Raw genomic sequence first — 23169 nt, 5'->3', positions numbered from 1 at the left:
TGATTTACAGATGGATGTGTCTTTTAGGGATTTTGATATGGGTTGGTGTTGCATGGTCTGGTATGGTCGAGCTTGAAATAAGGAATGGATGGGTGAATAAATGGATGGATGGCGTAGAAATTTATCGTGTTGTGTGAAGTTGGGTTGTATTAAGTGGTATTGTACGTGTTATGTATGGATATATTGTGTATGGAATAAATAGAATGAATAAAGTGAAATGGAATGGAATGAAGTGAAATAGAAGAGTTGTTATGCTTGTGTTGGTGATGTGATGTAGTTGGGATTTGGTAGCTACTTATTACTGGGTAGTGGCTAGGTGGGTGTTGGATTTGAATTTGGTTTTGGATTTGAAGTTGTGAAGGTGAGGGGAGGGGTCGTGGGTTGATGAGAGGGGATGAGAGGGGATGAGAGGTGAAAGGTCATGAGAGGTGATAGATTAATGAAATGATGAAAAGTGATGGGTTGATGTGTTAGTATTTGATTGATTAATTGATTAAATAGGTAGGTAGATGAATGAATTAGTATATAGGTATAGTAATACTCTAGAGTGTATTATATGGAGATAAATATATATATACATAGATAAAGAGGTATATAGATAGAGAGGTAGACGAAAGTATGTATATAAATCCTCAATACACCATCACGAGTTTCTATCATACATGCATACACACATCTCAACTTTCCAATGCAAATTCGTATTACATTACTTAAATCTCTTCCATCCCACCCCCTACGCATCACCCATCTTCCCCAAATCTCTCCTCACGCGCCAAACTCTCGCGCCTATCCCTCTTCCCTGCGAACCCGTCAATTTTTCCACCCACGGAATGTGGCGGAATGCGTGATGCGGTGTATCCGTATCGATGGATACTACATCCGGGGTCTCGAGTGCAATTCCTATCCCGGCATCTATCTCCAATTCTTCTGTATTACTCTCTTCGTTGTCTTCGTCTTCATCTTCATCTTCGTCCTCCTCGGTGTCGTATTCTGCTATTTCGTCTTCTTCGTCTGATTCTTTCCTTCGCTTTTCCTTCTCCATCCATGTCCTTCTTACTAATTCCTCTGTGTAGGCCCACCCGGGGGTATCTAGCTTTCCACTTACTAGCACGATTTTCTTCCCTTCTTGATTGATTTCCTCAAACATGACTTGTGGAATCGGAGTGAGGATTTGCAAGCGCTGGCGTTTAGTATCAATTCCACGAACGAGAGCTGATCCGATCGTATGGGAAAATTCCGGATCGAGACTTATCGCATTAAGGGGGTTGAAATATGGGAGGTTTTCGTGAGGAGTTGGAAGGATGAGGGGCTTCTTGATGAGGTCGAGGGTTAATGGGGAATTGAACTCGTGGAGAGTGTTGGGATCTGAGATTTCGGATTTGTCTTGTTGAGTGGAAGTGTATCCTGGTATTGCAGCTGGGTCTTCGATGACAACTATCGAAATTATAGAGCCATTTATAGTTTCAAAAAGGAGATCTGATGGTGGTTGTTCGCCGTAGCATAAGATACCTAGAATACCGGCATTTTCGCCGGAATACTTGATTTCCCAAGGAGGAATGGATGATAATGGGGTTCCGCTCCATGCTAGTTCCTTCTTGTTTGCTGGGTCTAGATGGAAATATGACATTGATTGCATAGTTCTTAGATGAGCCGAAGTGCGTGTCATGAAATCGGTAGTTTGTGAAGGAAGAGTAACAAGAGGTGTTGTTTTGGCTGCATCTTGAAGACTTTCGACCACTTCGACAGGACCTGCTTTAGACATGTATATGACTTCTGATGGGTGCACCTTGGCTATTAAGTCTACGAGAATTTCAAGCCCTGTTCCAAGAACCCAGCCGGGAGTATTGATGACCAGAGGGCAGTTGAAATGAAGAGAGGCTAAATTGCGGTAATGTGCAAATAAATCGAGTGCACATGACATGTAGAGACTTGGATCCATAGATGGCGATACTGCACCTAGAGCATGTGCACGAATTATACGACTGCTAGTTCCCGGTATAGGATGAGTAATTGAGGGACCAAAATTTGGTTCCTTGATATGAATGAGGGATACTTGACCAGGATGAGAATATTCCGGCTGCCCTGGATCAAGATCAAGGAGTGCAACACCAGGACCCTTTCTTGAATTTGAACTGTTCTCATTCTGACTTGTAGACAAAAGTCGATTTACAAGCAATTTCGCAAAAGTCGATTTTCCGGATGACTTGGGGCCGCAGAGCATAATTCGGTTGGTAGTTTGGGTGGAGCTGGATAATTTGGATAAGGTCTTGTTCCATTCTGGTGGTGAGATGACTGGTTGTAGATAGGATTTGTGTACAATTTGAAATGTGCTTTTTCCGAGCTTTGCGGCAAGGTGACTATGCGCTGATTTGAAAGCTCGGGAATCCTCGTTCCATAACTTTCCAAATAGCGGGGAGAGAGATTCCAACGATCTTATTCCACAATCAGATTGATGAAGACGGAGAACTGCATGGTCCAGCTCCCCATCTGGACATCTAATCACTGGTAACGAATATGAAGTCGCTGCATATACTGGATGTTTAGTTTTCGAAGCTCTTAGTATAGACCCTAAGATCGTGATTTGTCCTTCGACAACTTCAAGATTACATTGGCCCAGAATGACCAATCTCTATAAAGCGTTAGATTTTATAGTCAACGGATATAAAATCACTGACCTCACCAGGTGCAAGCTTCAACACTAGTATTCTGCTTTTGAGCACCTTGGTATTATCGTCACTAGGTTTGAAAGTAGACAACACCATCGACGGTCGGTTTGAAATCAGTTCAGGTGACTGCTCACGTGAATCAGAACTGGTTTAAATCAATATTTGGAGGATTAATAGCACAATCCAGCAGCAGTAAAGAACGCACCTCAAGACATGGTTTTCTAGCTCTTCTCCTCGTCCATTTCCCTCAACAATAAAGCCTGGGTTTATGGAAGGGAGATCACGTTTAACCGTACTCGGTTTTCCACGGTTAGAGTTTCTGGAGGGGACATCATTTGTCACCTGCTGAGAGATTCTTTCATTATGATTTTGAGAAGATGAGGTCTCTTTTTGTGAACTGCTCTGAGCAGCAGCATGCGCCTTCCTGGCTGCGAAAGCACTCACAGCACTGAGCTCTATATTGAAGTTAGTGAAATTGCATTTGTTTTTGTAATATGATAAACTTACGGGGTTTTATAGGAGAATCTAACTTTCTTCTTTTACTTGACATTATTTGAATAGTTTACATCAATAAAATAAGTTCCAATATAATTATAAATTCGAGAGCAGAGTTCTGATAGCAGCTCGGGGTACCAAAAAACTTAGTTCCGATGTTTTTCCGAGCAAGGCCGAGCCTTGCCAAAAAAAAAGTTTCGATGCGATTTTCCATTTATTTACAACTACCAGTGAACCAATCCTCCATCAATTTCTCCTGAAACAATAATATACTCATTCATAATGGGGCCTTCCAAAGTAACTCTTAGTGAGCGAAAGAAAAAGGCAGATTCTTCGAAGTCCTCCACGAAATCCTCTGCCAAAACTGCTGCCAAAACTCCAATTGTCAAATCTCCGCAAGATTTCAAGAGCTCCGAATTTGTTGGAGAAAGCGACAATGAAAATGACGAGCCGAAGGGAAACACATCGGAATCAGATAGCGATAACGATTCTCTGCCATCGAATCCCGCTGTGAAATCTACATCTAAATCCAAGTCCAAATCGAATAGCAAGGCCGCAGAGAGTAGCGACAGTTCCGAGGCTGAAAGCTCCGAAGAGAGTGAAAGTGAAAGCGGGAGCTATGAGAAGGAGTCTGAAGATGAATCAAGTGCAAATGCAAAGAAGTCTGTTGTGCCATCGTCATCTAAGTAAGTTTTACCAAGCTTGACAGACTCTAGGTTTGTTTGCTAATATCATATCAGGAAAGATGCCAAAACAGTATCGATGAAAGTTGCGCCCTTCAAGCCCCCTCCCGGATTCGAAAAGTCTTCTTCAAAGAATTCAAGTAAAGCACCACAATTGTTCGGCAAGTCTAATTTGGAGGGAAAAGAAATTTGGTATATCACAGCACCTGCGTCGGTACCCATTGCTTCTGTAACGGAGATGTCGCTGCGAGATGCAAAATTGGGCAAAGCAGTATTTTCGCAGAATGGCAACGATTATGGTTTCGTTCACGACCCGCTTGATGACAAGATGTATACCAAGATCTTGTTACCAAGCAGTTCTAAAGATGGTTACTCCATTGGTAATCTACCCCGTCTACTAATGCGCTTCAGTACACTGACATACAATTACAGAGAAAAAATCCGTGGATCAAATATATCATATGCAACAAGTCGTTAACCTTTCTAAGGAGAATTCCAGCCAAGCTACAGTGCCTGCGAAGCGACCTGTTCGTCAACAGCCCAAAGGTCTGAAGGCGCGATACCAACCAATTGGCTTTGCGAGCGCACCTGGTATCATTGGATCTGACGAAGATGAAAGCGAGTCAGAAGAACGCGCTCCCAAATTCCAAAAAATCGCAATGTCAGAAGACGAAACATCAGATGTGGAGATGGAAGATGCACCGCCGGTGAAAAAGTCAAAATCCGATAAATCGAAGAAGAGCCACAAAGACTCTGAAGAAAGTGCAGATCGCTCATCGAAAAAGAAGCACAAGGATTCTGGAGATAAGAAGAAAAAGCACAAGAGTTTGTTTCCATCAACCTCCATAGGATCACAGGAACTAAAAACATTGAAGAAACAGAAAGCAATTGAGCTCGTGGATCAGCCTATGCCACTACGTCAACGAGTAAAATAGCATTCAGATTCGGGCCCCGAGATTACCACTAATACTAGAGCTTCACCGCTTCACATACTCCCATCGGGGAAGGCGTCATCAAGTCCGAGTAAGGATATCTCGCAGTCTCGGCCTGCGACGCTCGGTTCGACTGTAGAACCCCTGTCCTCGCATCCGGAGAGTACGAGGAAGAAAGTTACAGCAACGTTTGTCATTGAAGATTCGGGTATGGCAAACACCAAGGATGAACCAAAATGGGAGAAAAGGGCGCAAATGGAGGCGAAAAAGAGACGTTTGGAGTCTCGTACTGATAATTTTTGACAAGGGAGATATTGTGTATTAAAAGCTACTTGCTCTCACCAATGGAGAACTAGAGTCCTGGCAATACCTCGCTCGCGGGATCAAATAGACTCAAGAAACACTATGAATGAATCTCACGCAATGAGCAAAACACCGTGCAAACTTCCTTTTCGATACTTCAAGCGAGCCCCTTTCACGGGAGACGTCGAATTTTCGTGCCTTGAGTCTTTGACAATGAGAGCAAGCAAGCAGCCCCGGGCAGTTGTGTAATGACCACTGCTTCGTAGATTTGGTGATAGTAAAGTTTACAAATTCAAGAGCATATCCAGATACCATTATACGCTGATTCTTCATACAACTCTTCCATCAATAGTAGGAATGACCTTTCAATTCATCTTCATTCAAACCAAAATATAATATATTGTCCCGTGGTTTAACCATTGTTCCCCCGCACCATTTTTTTTAATGCGGGATATTCATTTTAGCGAGTCACGTCGATAGTGGTTGTGGGGTTTCATTGGCTGAAATCCACTCCGATCCCGCTAGCTTGCTGGAGGGGCAACTCTTAGCTTGACTAAATTTTTGTATATACTTCTTTGTCTGACCTCTCATCTTTTTTTATTTTCTTAAGCAAACTTCACTTCAGTATTTCAATATACAAATCAGCTACACTCTCCTTTGCATTTAAGAGTATCAATTTGCAATCATGTCTACTACATACGCCCTCCCAAAGTCTCACCAAGAGGTTTGTCACCATTCAAAATGCCCCGCGATCAAAAATGCTGGGTAATTTAACTGACTCATCGTTTCACAGATGTTGGAAAAGTCTTTGGTTGAGACTGATCCTGAGATCGCTGAGATCATGGTAAGTAATTCAATCCATCTCCTCATCTATGCCAATTACTCACGAGAGTATATAGAAACTCGAGATCCAACGTCAGCGTGAATCGATTATCCTCATTGCCTCCGAGAATGTTACCTCCCGTGCCGTTTTCGATGCTTTGGGATCACCCATGTCAAACAAATACTCTGAGGGATACCCAGGTGCTAGATACTATGGTGGAAACCAACACATTGACTCTATTGAGTTGACCTGCCAAGCTCGTGCTCTCAAGGCATTCAACTTGGATTCTGAGAAATGGGGTGTCAATGTTCAATGTTTGTCTGGTTCTCCAGCAAACCTCCAAGTTTACCAAGCTATCATGAGACCTCATGACAGACTTATGGGTCTCGATCTTCCACACGGTGGCCACTTGTCCCACGGTTATCAGACTCCCCAGAGAAAGTAAGTTGCAAATTTGTCGTTTCTTCATATTTTCATCCAATTAACGAATATTTCAGAATCTCTGCCGTATCAACATACTTCGAGACCTTCCCATACCGTGTCAACTTGGAGACTGGTATCATTGATTACGATCAACTCGAGGCCAACGCTTTGATGTACAGACCAAAGGTTCTCGTTGCTGGAACATCTGCTTACTGCCGTCTTATCGATTACGCCCGTATGCGCAAGATCGCTGATCTTGTCGGTGCTTACCTCGTTGTTGATATGGCTCACATCTCTGGTTTGATCGCCGCTGGTGTCATCCCAAGTCCTTTCGAACATGCTGATATCGTTACTACCACAACCCACAAGTCTCTCCGTGGTCCTCGTGGTGCCATGATCTTCTTCCGCAAGGGTGTCCGTAAGACTGATGCCAAGACCGGAAAGGAGACCCTTTACGATCTCGAAGGCCCAATCAACTTCTCCGTCTTTCCAGGTCACCAGGGTGGACCACATAACCACACCATCACAGCCCTTGCTGTTGCTCTCAAGCAAGCCACAACTGATGACTTCAAGAAATATCAACAACAAGTTGTTGACAATGCTAAGGCTCTCGAGAACGAGTTCAAGCAATTGGGCTACAAGCTCGTAGCCGACGGCACTGACTCCCACATGGTTCTCCTCGATCTCAGAGCACAAGCACTTGACGGTGCCCGTGTTGAGGCCGTCTTGGAGCAAATCAACATTGCTTGCAACAAGAACTCTATTCCAGGTGACAAGTCTGCTTTGACCCCTTGCGGTATCCGTATCGGTACCCCAGCTATGACCAGTCGTGGATTCGGTACTGAGGACTTCAAGAGAGTTGTATCATACATTGATCAAAGCATCAAGATCTGCAAGGAAGTCCAAGCTGCTCTGCCAAAGAGTGACAACAAGCTTAAGGACTTCAAGGCTAAGGTCGCTGGCGGTGAAGTTGAGAAGATCAACGAATTGAGAAAGGAGATTTCTGAGTGGGCCAGCAGCTTCCCTCTCCCAGTTGAGGGCTGGAGAGAGTAAATGTTTGACAATTTGGCATTTGGTTATGGTGTTTATGGTTTGGGTGTGGGTAAGAAAAAGCAATTAGGATTCATCATTTGCAGGCGCTACTTCTTTTGACTGATTCAACGTCGTCATGATATACCAGGGAGTGGCAGGGGGTTTATGAGGGAAAAGTTTAGAGGTCGAATTCAATAGACCATATGAGATACCTAGATAGAAAATCAACTGTTTCTATCGTCACTTTGTATTGAAGTATTACGTATTAGAGACCAAAACGTGAATGCTCATTGGGGGAAACCATTACTGATATTGTACCACCTACCATTTCTGTCTTCTGGATATACATTACGGGCGCTGAACGTACTGCGTGAGGGATGGGTTTAGGTTAAGATCTGACCAGGATAATTATGTCAAATAGTACCTAGGTAGGTAAATAATAACATGATTAAATATTTGCTTGAGCAAAATCTTATTCCTTTCATTCACGGCCGGCTTTACTTTCCATATCTCCATATCTACCTAGGTACCCATCTAGTGTCTAATAAGTGAGACAATGAATCACATGTGGCTAGGTACGTAGTTTATCTTAACCAATTCCGATGCTCCTTCACATTCTCGTAATCCGAGGCAAGCCACTCCAAACTTTCTGTGTTCCTGAATTCTGGGGCGAAAAGGCGGTTGGCGCCGGATCCACACAAGCAGTGTTCGCGTTGTGCCTGACATGACACGATAAGATTTTCATCAAGTTTTAAGCTAAGGGATTGGGATACGGGTACGGATAGTTCCAAGGTTATTTAGGTATTTGGTTGGTAGGTAGGTAGGTAGGTAATGAAGATTGGTGTTATGACGATATAGGAATATAGTGTTTTGATATTTATATAGGTCGTCTTTTATAGGTCGTATCTGGATACGGAGATAGAGTAGAGAGTAGATAGTAGGTAGTTGAGCATGTTGATGTATTACCATGCATCTTTTGATTAGAGATAGATGAGATGGATATAGAGATAGATATATAGATAGAGATAGAGATAGAGATAGAGATAGAGATAGAGATAGAGATAGAGATAGATATAGATATACAGATAGATATACAGATAGATAAAGTCACACGTATTCGTACCGTCACCAAGGTGAAACTGACATTGATAGATCAAGGCATATATACTTGTAGCTACCAAGGTATGTTATGTATGGTACCTCTTGTGGTATGATTGATTCCCTTTTCGAAATGTCGGGGTATCGGTATCTATCTAATCATTTTAAGTCTTGCGCCAATGTACTCGACGAGACTCATGATCACTTTTCATTGGTTAAATCTCACTTTTTGAGCGTGTTAGTGGGTCGGGTTGTGGAGGCAACCGTAATAGGCGACCGCTATCGTCATTCATTCGTGCTCGTCCATCCTGCCGTGCTTTGCTTTGCTTTGCTCTTGCTAATACCTTGAAGCTCTCTCTCTCTCTCTACCTTCATCTCCGCCATCTTCCTTTCTCTTATCAACAACCAACTCTTCTACTTTATCATCATTTTGCAATTCCATCAAAGATATCATTCTCATTTTCGTAATTCATTAATACAATTCAATAAAATACATACGAATTAAATCTACATCATGAAGGGTGCAGTTTTCGCCGCAGCATCGCTGCTCGGCAGTGTGAGCGCCGGTGTTCACAAGATGCCTCTCAAGAAGGTATCTTTGAGTGAGCAACTTGCTACTGCCAACATGCAGGAGCATGCCAAACACCTGGGTCAAAAGTATATGGGTGTTCGACCTGAATCTCATGCCAGTGAGATGTTCAAGGAGACTTCCGTCCACGACGCAGGCGACCACACTGTTCCAGTTTCCAACTTCCTCAATGCCCAATGTAAGAACATACACCAACAACAAGCATTAACCACAGACTAACTTTCCAATAGACTTCTCAGAAATTACTATCGGTACACCACCACAAACATTCAAGGTCGTCCTTGACACCGGAAGTTCCAACCTTTGGGTTCCATCTTCCCAGTGCGGTTCGATCGCATGCTACCTTCACACAAAGTACGACTCCTCCTCATCATCTACCTACAAGGCAAATGGAACTTCATTCGAGATCCGATACGGCTCTGGAAGCTTGAGTGGTTTCACCTCCAAGGACGTCATGTCCATTGGTGATCTCAAGATCAAGGACCAAGTCTTCGCCGAAGCTACTGAAGAGCCAGGTCTTGCATTTGCCTTCGGTAGATTTGACGGTATCTTGGGTCTTGGTTATGATACCATCTCCGTAAACAGTATCGTCCCACCTTTCTATAGCATGATCGACCAAGGTCTTTTGGACGAGCCAGTTTTTGCCTTCTACTTGGGTTCCAATGATGAGACTGACGCATCCGAGGCTATCTTCGGTGGCGTCAACAAGGATCACTACGAGGGCAAGATCACTGAGCTCCCATTGAGACGCAAGGCTTACTGGGAGGTTGACCTTGATGCGATCGCCTTTGGTGATGCTAAGGCTGAGCTTGATAACACTGGTGTTATACTTGACACTGGAACTTCTCTCATTGCTCTCCCAACCACTCTTGCTGAGCTTCTCAACAAGGAAATCGGTGCTAAGAAGGGATGGAACGGTCAATACACTGTCGATTGTGCCAAGCGTGACAGTCTTCCAGACCTCACATTCACCCTCAGCGGTCATGATTTCGCTATTGGCCCTTACGACTACATTCTCGAAGTTCAAGACTCTTGTATCTCCACCTTCATGGTAAGTTTTCCTTTGACACTGATTCTACTCATGAATGTCTGCTAACAATCTACTAGGGTATGGACTTCCCAGAGCCAGTTGGACCTCTTGCTATCTTGGGTGATGCTTTCCTTCGAAGATACTACTCCGTCTATGACCTTGGTAAGAATACTGTTGGTCTTGCTAAGGCCAAGGCATAAATGGACTTCCATCAAGCCAAAGTGCTAAAGTTGTAACAAATTGAATACCCTCGAGTAACTCGAGGATGGAAATCGGCGATGGGAATTTCCTTTTAGTGTGTAGAATAGGGAGTTCTCATTTCTCTAATAATAACTATTATGCATGGTTTTCTCTTTGGGACGGAGGGTTACTTTTCCTTGGTCAGAATGCCTATATTTGATCATTGGTGATTATCACATTAGTTTTTGATGTCTACACATCTACTAGTACGGTACTAAATACAAATATACCGATGAAAAATATTGTTCTTTGCGAGATTGTTTTGACTGTGAATGAATATGATGTAATTTATTACTTTATTTAATGAACGCTATGAAAAACTTACAACGATGAAGATTGTAAACCACACAAAGCGTGACAATTGCATCTCTGGCGGGGGTGAAGATGATGCAAGCACCACAGTATTACATAAGCGAGAACTTTACCTATATGTTGTAGTGGGCAGTTTCGATAATTTTGAATATCATAAATATTTTTGTTTCGCAGACGCCAAATATGGCGGATACAGATACTAAGTAAGTGAAGAATCTGCATTTGTAAATGAACCTGCCCAGTTCTGCAATTCTGTAGGAAGAGAGGTTCCTATAGTCTATCCATTCAAAAGCGTTCCCCAGGTCGCAGAATGGCGAGTTGCGGATGGCTGTGTGAAGTATATAATTTGGTCTGCAGAGGAGAGGGGTCTGGGGAGCTTACTGGAGTTTGTGGGAAGAGTTCACTACCATTCGCAGAGAAGAGGTTCTTAAAATTCGCAGAAAACTAGCTAACTCTCAACCCTTCAGAAAAGATGCCGCCCGCACAAATGAGCGAGGTATTCCATATGCACCATTCGTGGATCGAGTCGAGGATTACGTTACTACGAGGGCGGATGTTGAGCCTACGTTGAAGAGATTCCAGGAGATGATTTCGTAGGTTGGAACTCTATTTTTGGATATTTTATGCACATGGAGGAGTGTGTGCATTAGGGACTCAGACTTGGGGGATCGGGGCATTGGGGCATTGGACGATTCGAGAAATCAGAAGCTCATACTTTCGAATTTGTTTAGGAAATATCAGTTCATGGAGGTAAATCAACAAAAGAGAATCGCCGGGTTGAAAATCAATATGCCGGATATTCAGAAGACGCTGGATACGGTGAGGTTTCTGAAGACGAGGAAGGTATGTTTGTACTATGTTGTGAGCGGAGGAAGGCTTGAGATATTGGTGCTGATATTTTTTTGATAGGAGGGTACGGATCCTATACAGGCTACATTTGAGTTGAATGATACTTTATATGCCAAAGCCAACATTCCGGCTACGGAGGAGGTTTATTTATGGTTAGGGGTATGTTCAACATTTAGGGAAGAGGTGTTGTAGGTGTATTGACAAGATGGCAGGCAAATGTGATGTTAGCATATCCGATTGATGAGGCGGAGGAATTACTTTCGAACCGACTCGCGGCTGCGAAACAAAGTTTCGCGAATTGTGAGGAGGATTTGGATTTCTTGAGAGAACAGATTACGGTATGTTTACTCCACTTCACCCACAGACCATGACTGGGGAAAAGAGAGGGTTGCGGAGTGGAGAGAGATTAAGCTGACGAAACTCTTTTAATGAATAGACTATGGAGGTTGCTACAGCTAGGGTGTACAATTGGGATGTTACGATGAAGAGAAAAGAGAAGAACGAATCGGAGGTTGCAGAGGAAAAGGATGGGAAGACTGGTAGTTCTAATGGTTGATAGAGTCTTTGGAGGAGAAATAATGAAAACATAAAGTTCTGGGATGTTGATGGGAGCTTTCTTATGATATGATAATGACGATGATGTCGATGATATTCAGGAGAACTCAAACCAAACCATCTCTGGTCCAAATACAAGGAGAAGAACAACAAAGATCTTCGAGATCTGATGTAGAGAAATGAAACTCTTGATATTCTATTGGTGTGTTGATATTTGATCAATATAGATCATACACAAGTTTTCTGGCTCCTGATAGAAACTTTGGTACAATAGATATACTCCGTACAGAGTAAGTACAATGCCCACGTAATTTAGCTTCTCCCCTGGAAATGCATGCTCGTGTAATCTACGATATTCGTAAGATCTAATCTTGATCTTGTTTGTTCCCAACGGCTTCTTAATATCGAAGGATAGAAATATCGATTTGGGGTTGAATACACGCCCCTGATCAGGGGATCGATCAGGGGAACTTTTCCTTACCAAACTCGCTTACAGGGTGGATGTAATCATCGTGAACTCATACGTACACTCCATTTGTAGGGGAAAAAAGAAGGCAAAGTTGAGTATTTGCGTTGATTTATTGAAATTTTAAATCGACCACATATCAAATGAGAAGATGTAAAATGATGAAGTGAAACTTGGGCTTTTTTTTATATCTCAAATTGTGAAATAAATATATTTCATGTAGAATAGGCTGGTAATAATTGACATATAACCACAATCTGAAGGGACCATTTCCAGCCTCGTAAAGCTAGAGCCCCTCTTGGATCTAATAATTAGTTCAGCCAACTTACCTGGCAATAAGTTGAATCTCTGTGCGCACATCAACACCTCCCCATTACATTACCTTCCCTTTCTTCTTTTATTCTTCGCCGCACATATTACCCTGAGAATTTTTAAGATAGCATACCGTGAGAAATCAGACAACATGGCAGCCAATCTCGAAATCAAACTCGATCCCAAATACGATCACTATGATTTCCCAACCACGTCGCCTACGGCTCAGAGTGGTCACCCTGGACACACTACCCCAGAACAGGATGCGCAGGTGCAGCAGTTGAGGATGAAGTTGGAGGCGGCGGGGTTGACGGAGAGATTGGATACGCTTACTTTGGTATGTTTGTTTGTTTGTTCATTTGTTTTTCGTGGTGCTGGTGTTGATGCTTGGAATGAGGGGAGAGGGGAGAATCTACTAGTGTTTTTGATGATCGAGATTATTTTCTGGGCTTGTCGCTGTTTGTTACTTGGTTTTGAGTGTTTGGTGATGTGCGAAGGATTGATGCGAAAGGGGATTGCATATCGAATATAGCTAATTGTTATTTCTTCGCAGCTTCGATTCCTACGAGCACGTAAGTTCGACGTCACATTGGCTGAGAAGATGTAAGAACCCTCGATATATACACCTTTGATTTTCAATATATGTTGGAAGGATGATAAATACTGATACTGGAGAATAGGTTCGTGGATGCAGAGCAGTGGAGAAAAGATTTCGGTCTTGATGAACTCGTCCGTACCTTTGATTACAAGGAGAAGGAGGAGGTCTTCAAGTACTATCCTCAATACTATCATAAGACTGATAAGGTACGTCTTTTGTTGGCTTTGTCTGGTTTCCTTTGCGAGATTGTCCTCTCTCGTATTTGTTCGTTCACTATCTAACATAATCCACCCATAGGATGGCCGTCCAGTCTACATTGAACAAATGGGTAACATTGACCTTAACGCCATGTACAAAATCACCACTTCCGAGCGTATGCTTCAAAACCTCGCTGTCGAGTACGAGAAAATGGCCGATCCCCGTCTCCCAGCCTGTTCCCGCAAAGCTGGTACTCTCCTCGAAACCTGCTGCACCATTATGGATCTCAAGGGCGTTGGACTCTCCAAGGTTCCTTCCGTTTACGCATACGTAAAACAAGCCTCTGGCATGTCCCAAAACTATTACCCAGAGCGTCTCGGCAAATTGTATTTAATCAATGCCCCATGGGGTTTCTCCACCGTTTTTGGTGTTGTTAAGGGTTGGTTGGATCCTATTACCGTTGAAAAGATTCATGTTTTGGGATCGGGGTATCAAAAGGAATTATTGGCGCAAGTCCCCAAGGAGAACTTACCGAAGATTTTTGGAGGTAGCTGCGAGTGTAAGGGTGGTTGTGCATTGAGTGATGAGGGTCCTTGGACAGATCCTGCTTGGGCTAAACCTCCTAAGTGGGCATCGACAAATGGTGATCAACATGTCATCAACACCGAGAACGTTAATGCAGGCACTATCCCAAGTGGAACCACTGCTCCAGCTCCGGTTCCTAGTGAGGAGGGTGTCAAGGCACCTGCGCCAATTGCTGAGTAGATGTATATATTGGGAAGGGAGTTGTTGTTGATTGTGATGGGTTGGCGTGTGGTTGAGCGAATGGGTGTTGAGGTGTCATCTGAGATGTCAGTTGAGTTGTGAATGAAAATGGAAATGGAAATGAGAACGAAATTGGGATGAAATGCATGTTACACGTGGAAAAATAAAGACACTGTCATGGATGGAGCATGGAGAGAAATGGATGCATACAAATGAGGGAATGGAGAAGAAAGACTCCATCGATGCGATTTTTGCGTTTTTCTTCTTTTTCTTCCTTTTTGGTAGTTCAGTACAGACAGAAACAGAACTTTAGATATGGGATTTGGTATTGGTATGTTTTTACTTTTTGAGGATTTTTGATTGTTTGATTGTGTGACTGGACGGCGATTGAATGCCGCCCAACCATTGACTTGGTATGACTCTAATGTATGAGTACGAGTAGTCTGGTAAATGTAAATGTGCTGAATGGTTGTGAAGGAGAACAAGCAAATTTACGAGAGGGGACTAATGGGTTTTAGACTTTGAGAGTTGGGGATTTGTGTGGTGAAGTAAATGGAATGGATTGTGCTTTTGTGATTTGATTTGATATTGCTGGCTAGATCTAGGTGGCATGGATGGGTAAGTTGTAGGTTTGTAGGTTTGTAATAGTGAAAAGGATGTGTGGAGGGGTTGGAGGAGGTGGACATAGAGAGAGTGGTGTATTCTTTCTTATCTTAAGTCTTCCGCTGTGTGTATCTGTTTTCTTTGGGGGACTTGGGGTTGGGGAAGAAGATGAGGATTGGGAAGAGAGAAGAGGGAAAAAGGAAGAGGGAAAAAGGAAGAGGGAAAAAGGAAGAGGGAAGAAAATAGGCAGAGTGGGAAGAGAGTAGGCAAAGTGGATATATATGTATTAAATAGGAGGAGGAAGGTAGAGCTCATACAGAGAGAGAGGGGAGGAGAGAGAGAGAGAGAGCGATTAAAGCACCACATCTAGTGTTTTTGAATATCCAACAACTCTGCCATTCTGAGTTTCTTATCGTCTGGAATGCTCACTGCAGTTCGAGCGTTTTTTTTCAATAGTAAAAAATGATTGGAGTTTTATGTAGGTGAGTAGAGGTTTGTCCAATTTTCGATTTGGGATATGAAATATGAAATATGAAATATGAAATATAGGATGTGAGATTAGTTTAGAATTTATCTCAAATCTGTAGAAGTGAATAACTGAATAGCTGAGTGAGTTCCCAAGTAGTGATATTGATAGTGGATATCAACTGCAAATAGTCTGCTTGTTTGGAACTACTGTTGGGTTTGCTAGCACTGGGGTGTTTTATGTTTGTTTGTTTGTTTGCGAGTGATGATGACACTTGGCATTTATGTAGAGTTTTGAATCGTATCTTCTTCATAGAAGTGTGATGGGATGTGATACTGCGTTTGTTGATTTGGGTTTGACTTGGATATTGGATTATGATGGTGTATTCATGCAAGACTACCAATACGAAGACCTCTTTCGGGTAATTTATATAATAAGGAGAATTTCGATTGATACGATTTGATTTATAGCTTCGCAGAATCTTGAAAATGGAATCTAGATGGTATAGAGCGGAGCCGGGAAAGGGGAGGTGGTATTGGAGCTCGCTTGAGATTATGAATAGTATGAACCATCATTCTGAGTATCGAAGGAAAATTGAGGAGCATGTAGCATATGTGCTCTGTTTGGTATTTGCTATCTGTGTAAATCTATCTATGTACTTTCTTTCCATTTGCATGGTATCGCGTATGCGGGATGTATGTAATCGCTATCTGTGTATCATATGTCTTAATCTCATCTCAACTCATCTCATCTCGTCGTAAACGCTCCTCGCCAATGCTAAATTCAAAATGCCACAGAACACCCAAGAAAAAACCGCTCTGTATGTACCAACTCAACCCGAGTAAAAATCAAGAAACAAGAAAGAAAGGTCTCAATGTTTACCATCCAAATTTCTCAATCGTAACTTCTAAATCTCTACCTGCTCGTACCAATTCCGCGCATTTGTTGTTTACTGTTCGATTCAATCCATCCGGTCCACTAACCACCACACCTATCTTCTGTTTTTTCTCCATCTCTTTACTTGAGCCGCGAACAACCCCCTCCATCAACCCATCTAAATCCGGTCTCCCAACCTCTATCGTAGCACCCGGAATAATAATCTCCACTCCCTTCCTCGCCAAATCTTCCCTCTCCTTCTCATCAATCCATTCAAGATGGGCACTTTTGTGAATAATCCAAATCATTACAATTCTCTGTCTGTTCTTAGTCGTCAGTGCTCCAGTCTCGGGATCTTCGCCTTCGCTTGAGATATTCAGGAGATGATGTATGATTGGCCACGTAACAGCGATTCCACTCCCTCCAGCAACTAATATCGCGAGATCCGAATCTTCAAGAAGAGAACGAGCATGACTACTTCCGTATGGACCGTCGAGACGACATTTTAGTGTGTCTTTGAGTTGGGCGGCACGAAGGAGATCGGCGGAGAATCCTGAGCGGGCTCGGATTAGTAGGGTGAGATTGGAGGTTTTTGAAGAGGGAAGGGGGCTGGCGAGGCGATGGTAAAAGGGTGAGCTTGGAGTGCGTGGGAACGACCTAGAGATGGAATGGTGAGGAAAACGTGGTCGGTTGCGTTCCAGCCGGAGGAGATCGAGTGGCCGAGGGTTTGGGAGAATATTGTGGTGGGTGATTTGGGGAGGTTAAAGGTTATGAGGAGGGTTTCGTTGTCAGGGTAGATGCTGACTTTTGCCTAGGTAAAGGTGAGTTAGTTGTGTGGAAAGTGAAGGAGAGGAGGCAAAACCCTACCTCAACCATGACACTTTTCGCGCAAAGGCGATACATCAAGCGATCCACAAGAAATATTGCAATAGCCCATCCAACATAAGTTCTCGTTCCCCTGTGGTGGAAATACAAAATGATCAAAGCACCAGCTTGCAACACAACGTGCGATCCCAAAAACACCTCGTACCATCGCTGACGAAACGATGCTAATGACGTTACATATAACGATTTATATGTAAATAAAGCTGATAGTCCCAAATAGATACACGGGTGAGATAAATAATCCCAAATTGTCCAGCCACTAAATGGTACCAAAATCACATACCACATCACGAACATAGCGCCAGCATGAATGAGCGCAGCAACCATAATTAGTTCTCCAAGCCGCCGATGAATAATATTTAGAGATTCGTAGGAAACACCTGTTAGAACTTTAAGTGGTTGATTCTTTGCACCGAGGATGTATAGAAGCGGTAGATTGACACCGAATATTAGGCCTGCTCGGTCTCCAAGCACGGAGGCTTCGAACGATGTGAATGAGATGTTGTAGAAGGTGTAGAAGATATTGAGGGCAAGAAACGACATGATGAATATCGAAGAGCCGTTTGAAGGGAGAACTTTGTGGAAATAGGGGATTGGTCGAGGTTGGTATACGAGGAACGCTTTGATGCGGGAGATGATGGTGATTCGATTCGACGAGGTGCTATTGGGAAAACGGCTTCCGGATAATAGAGGCATGCGTTCTCCCCCGTCATCGTGTTTAATGGAAGGGGTGTTTGATGCAAATGTACTGCTCCCGGACGAGCTAGCACCGCCATAGTCTGTCGCCTCCTCTCGAATTGTCTTCGATGGTCCATCGTCAAGTAAATCGTATGGATATCTCTCCCCTCTCTTCCATAAAGCCCTTCTTCTCCATCGTATAATCTTCTCCGTCCAGTGTATACCCGAAAGAACCAATACAAACCCTAAAATAACCCAAGGATAAGTATTGATAAGTTTCTCATTATACAGCGCTCCATCGATCAATTTCTGGAATTTATTCTCATCCGGCTTCTCCTCAGAATCGTCCGTCGTCGATAGTTGTGAGCTTGTATGAACAACAACATTTCGAACAGTGCTGTGTATCCATTCCGTGAGAAGGTGATGTGATAAAGTGGTATTCATGTGGAAGTTTAACAAGATGCATATGCTGGTGTAACGAGGGAATCCCGAGGATCAGATTAGATCTGAGAAATGATCTGATAAGATTTCAAGAGTTGACTAATTTAATATGGTGAAAAGTAGTCTAGCGAATCATGGTGCGTCGGATTTAACATCAAAAGTGGAGTGCGATGCGAAACGAGCTCTTATTCACTCAGCAGCTCAAAGAGCACACCCCCAAAAGCTCATGGAGGGGAGGGGAGGGGATATTTATCAAAGGGAATATTTGATCAACGAGTTGATTGAGAAATGAGAGATCATATCAGAATGCAAAGGAACAGGGGCAAACCTCGCTGAGAACAGGCAACCCCTCCCGTTCAACACCACCTGAACAGTAGAGTGTGACAGAAGCGTGTCTGCATTTCCTAAGAATTAGTTTTTGATCATTTATATGCTGTGGCTTATGCTCCGACACACCAAGAGTTTTGGAAACTTGTTACATGGGAATACCTGACCCTTCGGCAGATTACTATGCAGGTATTTTGTCGAGGAATCTTATCTTGTACTTACTCAAATTGACTCGCACCATACCTTGAACGTATGTTATGCTCTATTACAAGTATATCCAATGGAGAGTCTGAGTATTCCTGCAAGTTTCAGATACGAAAACGGAAGCAAAAGTCATTTGCTAGTGTTGTGGGAAAGTTGGCAAGCGCACACTTTCCGATGTCTTATGTTTTGATTCCATGAAACGGCCACGCTTAGCTGTACAGAACTCGAAAGGTCTAGGCTAAGTTTGTTGGATGTCAACAGCGATAAAGCTACTGTAATTTCATTGCCATCTCTGTTTATATCTCTTGCTAGCTGCATAGTGAAATAGAAGAACCATAGGCGAATTATGTGGCATTTTAAGATTGATGAACAAAAAGCTATCACTGGTGTTGATTCTGCATTTGCGCTTCCACAGAGGTTCAGGAGATTAGAACATTGAATTTGAAAAGGAATGACATGCGCAATTCGAGATGCTGAAGTTCCCCTAGTAGAACGTAATAAGTGAAGCTAGACTGGACGTCGTTCGCACCCAGGACAACATAACGCATACCGGTCATTATTTCGAAAGGATATCAACACATTAATAATCCACGACGCCAAACTCAAACCACCAAAAGTAATTAAGTCACTTGCACCCAATATCTCGGCCTTAGACACTGGTGATCAGCTTTGGATGTATCCCATTTTCCAAGCAATAAATACATCCATCACCTACAAATCATATATTCTGATCAAAGTAACTGACATGCGACAACGAGACTCATAGCACAAGTTCCACTTTAAATTCACTCCTGCGCTCCTTCAGCAACCAACCCCCAAAAGTTTTCAGGTGAGCAAAAGTGCAAAAACCAGACCTTGCTGGCTATTTTATGATAGACAGGGTCTGGAAAATTCCCGAGTTGGCAGGAATTTTTTTCCGATCATGAACCCTTCGTTCCGGGGTCACTTTTACCGTATTCCGTTTTAACACTCACCCACCTCGCGGTGGTTAAAGCGCAGTGGACAGTCGTATTGGCCACTGCGCCAGGTCGTACGATGAATTGTTGTGAGAAGAGAGATTGTTTTGGTATATATTTGAGAGGGGATATAGTGAATGATGGTGGCTGAAGATGTTACGGACGATAGCGAAAGCGGTGAAATATGACTGAAGTTTTGTGAGTGGAACGTGAAATTTGGGAAGCAAGCAGTGGCTTCATTCAGATAGGGATATAGAAGGTACAGGAATCTTGGGAGTCTACATTGGATATCTCATCATGCTCAAGCATTATTTCCATAATGTAGTAGCCATAACGTCAGAGTGGTTCATTATTCTTGGAATCGATGACTACAATACCCCTAAATTTGGGATCAGTCTCTTCATAAAACCGACATATAACTTCCATTGTTCAAACCCCAATCATAGAATAGAATACCTTTCCTCCACTATTCTTCAAACCCATCACACACCAGTCCTTTCTCAACTCAGATACGCGAGACCCATGGATCTGACTATGCATCATTTCACACCACCCCCTCCCCAATCCGGAAAAATCGCGTGGAACTTCTCCAAGATCCCAACTGGTGAAACATCGAGTTCTTTGCAGGTATCATAGAAAGCCTGCAAAGCCTGATCGTCGACGAACAACCCACTGTATCTTCCACTCAATTGTCTAGTAACCCGTACAAGACGACCCACTTCTAGTTTGAAGTCCTCCAACCCACGGGAGATCTGCGTGATGCCGGGAGCTGATCCTTGAGTTTTATTGGGTGCGCAGGTAACATTCAAAATTTTCCGACCTGCTGCATTTCTATCTCGAAATCGTGGTCATCGAGACAAGAGACCGAGGAGTGCGTGTATTTCTCGAGGACATTGCAAGTGTGAGAAGGTGTCGAATTTTGACGACTTTGTGTTTGATATGGCGGCGGTGTGAATCTACCAAGCATCTAGGAGGTGCGCCATCGACCATAAGTAGTCCAATAATTGAAAAAATGCGGGCGGGAATTTGAACCTACAGGGATCTCGGGAGCTTGCATTAGTTTCGACGTGCGACTTCATATTATCCTTTATTCTTGGTAGTTCATCTGCATGGAGCCGCTGCTACATTATCTATGATGAATAAAATCAAGCTCCCCGTCACTTTTCTTTCATGGTCAGCATGTTGCTTCATCCATGAGATTGAGTTACACTAAGGCTTTCGAATATTCCCATAAGATGAATGCGTTGGTTCCGGATATATTTGTAGAGGGAGGACTATTATAAAGAATTGTTGCTTCTATATAGTTGGGAGAGAGCCTATACTTTGTCTCAGTTTGCAACCATACGCAGATCAATGCCATGCTTGGAGGAAGCATCAAATGCAAGTTTCAGAACACCACACCATCAATGCATGTATGGTCATTCATATAGACCATTCATTTCCTCACTTGAAGTAGACGGATGAACATCGAGGTATGATACCAACTACTGTGCCTTCACTTGCTTGTGACACTTATCGTTTCTTATCTAAGTATCCAACAGTTCTTGTTGTGATGAAGGTCCCCACCCAAAACATGAGAAGATTCTTTCCGCAGAACGCACATTCAGAATCTGGATATTCGAGACATTGCATCACCAGCATAGATATGATCGAATAATCAAAAATTAAATCCTCTGATTAAAATTACACTTGGATTTTTTCCTATGTCGGCATAATTTGAAAATGCATCATCGTCGATTGGTAAATCGCTGTTCCCAAATGTTGAACTTGGTACTTTCTTCCCCCAGAGCACGCCCATCGTTGGACCCATATGCCTATCGTAAATTATCCAGTTAACGCCTCTCCATTACTATTCTACAATGCCCTCATGCCCACCACCTCCACAGTTGGCGGTACCCATTCTGGGTCGTCCTTTTGCATATGTGCAAAGATTTGTTTCAGCGTAGGAAGTATCTGACTTTCCTCCAAGGAAATATTCCTAGACTCCGGAAGCTCTTTGCACATACGCAAGCGTCTTCCTTTAGGAACATAACCTGTGTTGTAACGATGCGGCTCAGCCCCGTCCGGATCTTCAACCACAATATATAAATGATCGAGCTTCTTGAAGATATCGAATTCTCGAAGCAAAGCCTGACAGGACCAATAACATAGATTGACCGCAAGCTTCGTGATACCTTGATTGACGGCATTGAGGACAATATATGGTGCATCAAGAACATTTTGTGTGAAGTCGCGGGAGCGATTGGTTACAGACTTGTATTGAAGATAAATGACATCAAAGCACCGAGAGTAGACAGGTATAGATGGAACTCGGAGGTCTTTGTATCCGTATTGCAAAAAAAGAGTGTTGAATTTTTGAAGGGCCACTTCACGTGAGGCTCGACAGGTAAAAAAGAGGGGAGAAGGTTGTCTGTTTGGAACGAAACGAGGATTTGGTTGTGTCGTATTTGAATCTGAAACGTAGAACACTTCGGTGACATGGCAGAGGTCATCTTGGAGGATTGCTTCTTTCCATATTTGGAGCTGTACTTCCTTAGGGAGGGAAGAGAAAATGGTGAAAACGCGTTCCGTCTCTGTCCTGTGTTCGAGTGTGACCGGCGAAAGGGTTTTTTCCATATTCGTATTAGCTGGCATAATCCTCATGTGTTGCAGGGACTCTTGAATGGTGTTTGGATTGTCAACAGGGCCTGGCTGAACATCCTGGATGGCATTTGTAGCGGGAGGACGGTTGACAACCAGGACAGAGCTATGGCAAAGGTCGGGAGTGAGATTTTGCATAGGTTTGTTGCATTGAGGAATAGCTTGGTTGCTCGTCATTTCATCACCAACAACGATTTGAGAATCTATCAATTTCGTGTTAGTACAGAATTCAAGATATGTATGTGGTATAATTAATAGGAGATGCGACTGAAATACGATTCACATAACAAATGAAAACAATTAAGTGAAGCATGATTATCTCATGATGCTTGCCTCCATGGTTTGAATTGACAGTATTGCTGCTATCCCACTTGCATTTGTTCTTCATCTTTGGTTATCAAATATATTGACATTATCTGGGCATGAGAGTGCTTTGAGAGGAGTAGGAATCCATCTTGACGACGAAGAAGCGAATACAACTATTTTCAAACCTAAATTTCTTGGGGACCGAAAAATATATCCTTATAAAGAGATGATCCTTATGTCGGGGATCCTGATAGAGAGGTTTTACTGCAGCAACAAGGAATTACACGCGAGAGTGAGCTACTGCATCAAATGGCACAACTCTGGCAAAAGGTGAAACAAGCTTCCACGAAATCGATTCTGATTGGTGTCTTTTGGTAAGGGTATCTACTAGAAAGCTACCATCTCAAAAGGAGCAAAT

At 43.0% G+C, this 23169-nt stretch overlaps 8 protein-coding genes across 8 annotated transcripts; 5 read left to right on the top strand and 3 right to left on the bottom strand.

The window, feature by feature from the left end:
- Positions 1 to 733: 733 nt before the first annotated feature.
- Positions 734 to 3216, bottom strand: Bfra_003141 (putative rna processing protein; the record flags this gene model as incomplete). Its single annotated transcript, XM_037333553.1, has 4 exons — positions 734 to 2629; positions 2676 to 2811; positions 2872 to 3121; positions 3174 to 3216. The coding sequence occupies 4 exons, from the start codon at positions 3214 to 3216 to the stop codon at positions 734 to 736; spliced, it is 2325 nt and encodes a 774-aa protein (XP_037195681.1).
- A 227-nt stretch (positions 3217 to 3443) lies between these two features.
- Positions 3444 to 5079, top strand: Bfra_003140 (uncharacterized protein; the record flags this gene model as incomplete). Its single annotated transcript, XM_037333552.1, has 4 exons — positions 3444 to 3847; positions 3902 to 4224; positions 4277 to 4770; positions 4852 to 5079. 4 exons carry the CDS (start codon positions 3444 to 3446, stop codon positions 5077 to 5079), a joined length of 1449 nt encoding a protein of 482 aa, XP_037195680.1.
- Positions 5080 to 5764: 685 nt separating this feature from the next.
- On the top strand, positions 5765 to 7378 carry Bfra_003139 (putative serine hydroxymethyltransferase protein; the record flags this gene model as incomplete). The annotated part of the gene is made up of 4 exons (XM_037333551.1): positions 5765 to 5803; positions 5873 to 5923; positions 5979 to 6343; positions 6400 to 7378. The coding sequence occupies 4 exons, from the start codon at positions 5765 to 5767 to the stop codon at positions 7376 to 7378; spliced, it is 1434 nt and encodes a 477-aa protein (XP_037195679.1).
- A 1591-nt stretch (positions 7379 to 8969) lies between these two features.
- On the top strand, positions 8970 to 10539 carry Bfra_003138 (putative aspartic endopeptidase pep2 protein; the record flags this gene model as incomplete). Its single annotated transcript, XM_037333550.1, has 3 exons — positions 8970 to 9222; positions 9275 to 10095; positions 10152 to 10539. 3 exons carry the CDS (start codon positions 8970 to 8972, stop codon positions 10272 to 10274), a joined length of 1197 nt encoding a protein of 398 aa, XP_037195678.1. The 3' UTR covers positions 10275 to 10539.
- A 270-nt stretch (positions 10540 to 10809) lies between these two features.
- Bfra_003137 (putative prefoldin subunit 3 protein) lies at positions 10810 to 12031 on the top strand (the record flags this gene model as incomplete). Its single annotated transcript, XM_037333549.1, has 6 exons — positions 10810 to 10829; positions 11094 to 11219; positions 11277 to 11469; positions 11536 to 11634; positions 11688 to 11813; positions 11912 to 12031. 6 exons carry the CDS (start codon positions 10810 to 10812, stop codon positions 12029 to 12031), a joined length of 684 nt encoding a protein of 227 aa, XP_037195677.1.
- Positions 12032 to 12959: 928 nt separating this feature from the next.
- On the top strand, positions 12960 to 14369 carry Bfra_003136 (putative sec14 cytosolic factor protein; the record flags this gene model as incomplete). Its single annotated transcript, XM_037333548.1, has 4 exons — positions 12960 to 13145; positions 13362 to 13411; positions 13489 to 13612; positions 13704 to 14369. 4 exons carry the CDS (start codon positions 12960 to 12962, stop codon positions 14367 to 14369), a joined length of 1026 nt encoding a protein of 341 aa, XP_037195676.1.
- A 1947-nt stretch (positions 14370 to 16316) lies between these two features.
- On the bottom strand, positions 16317 to 18321 carry Bfra_003135 (putative ferric reductase transmembrane component protein; the record flags this gene model as incomplete). Its single annotated transcript, XM_037333547.1, has 3 exons — positions 16317 to 16867; positions 16972 to 17125; positions 17182 to 18321. The coding sequence occupies 3 exons, from the start codon at positions 18319 to 18321 to the stop codon at positions 16317 to 16319; spliced, it is 1845 nt and encodes a 614-aa protein (XP_037195675.1).
- Positions 18322 to 21659: 3338 nt separating this feature from the next.
- On the bottom strand, positions 21660 to 22833 carry Bfra_003134 (uncharacterized protein; the record flags this gene model as incomplete). Its single annotated transcript, XM_037333546.1, has 2 exons — positions 21660 to 22648; positions 22722 to 22833. 2 exons carry the CDS (start codon positions 22831 to 22833, stop codon positions 21660 to 21662), a joined length of 1101 nt encoding a protein of 366 aa, XP_037195674.1.
- Positions 22834 to 23169: the final 336 nt, after the last annotated feature.

Source organism: Botrytis fragariae (genome assembly GCF_013461495.1).
Source record: "Botrytis fragariae strain BVB16 chromosome Unknown tig00000012, whole genome shotgun sequence".
Taxonomy (NCBI): Eukaryota; Fungi; Ascomycota; class Leotiomycetes; order Helotiales; family Sclerotiniaceae; genus Botrytis; species Botrytis fragariae.
This window is presented reverse-complemented; position numbering and strand designations above follow the sequence as displayed.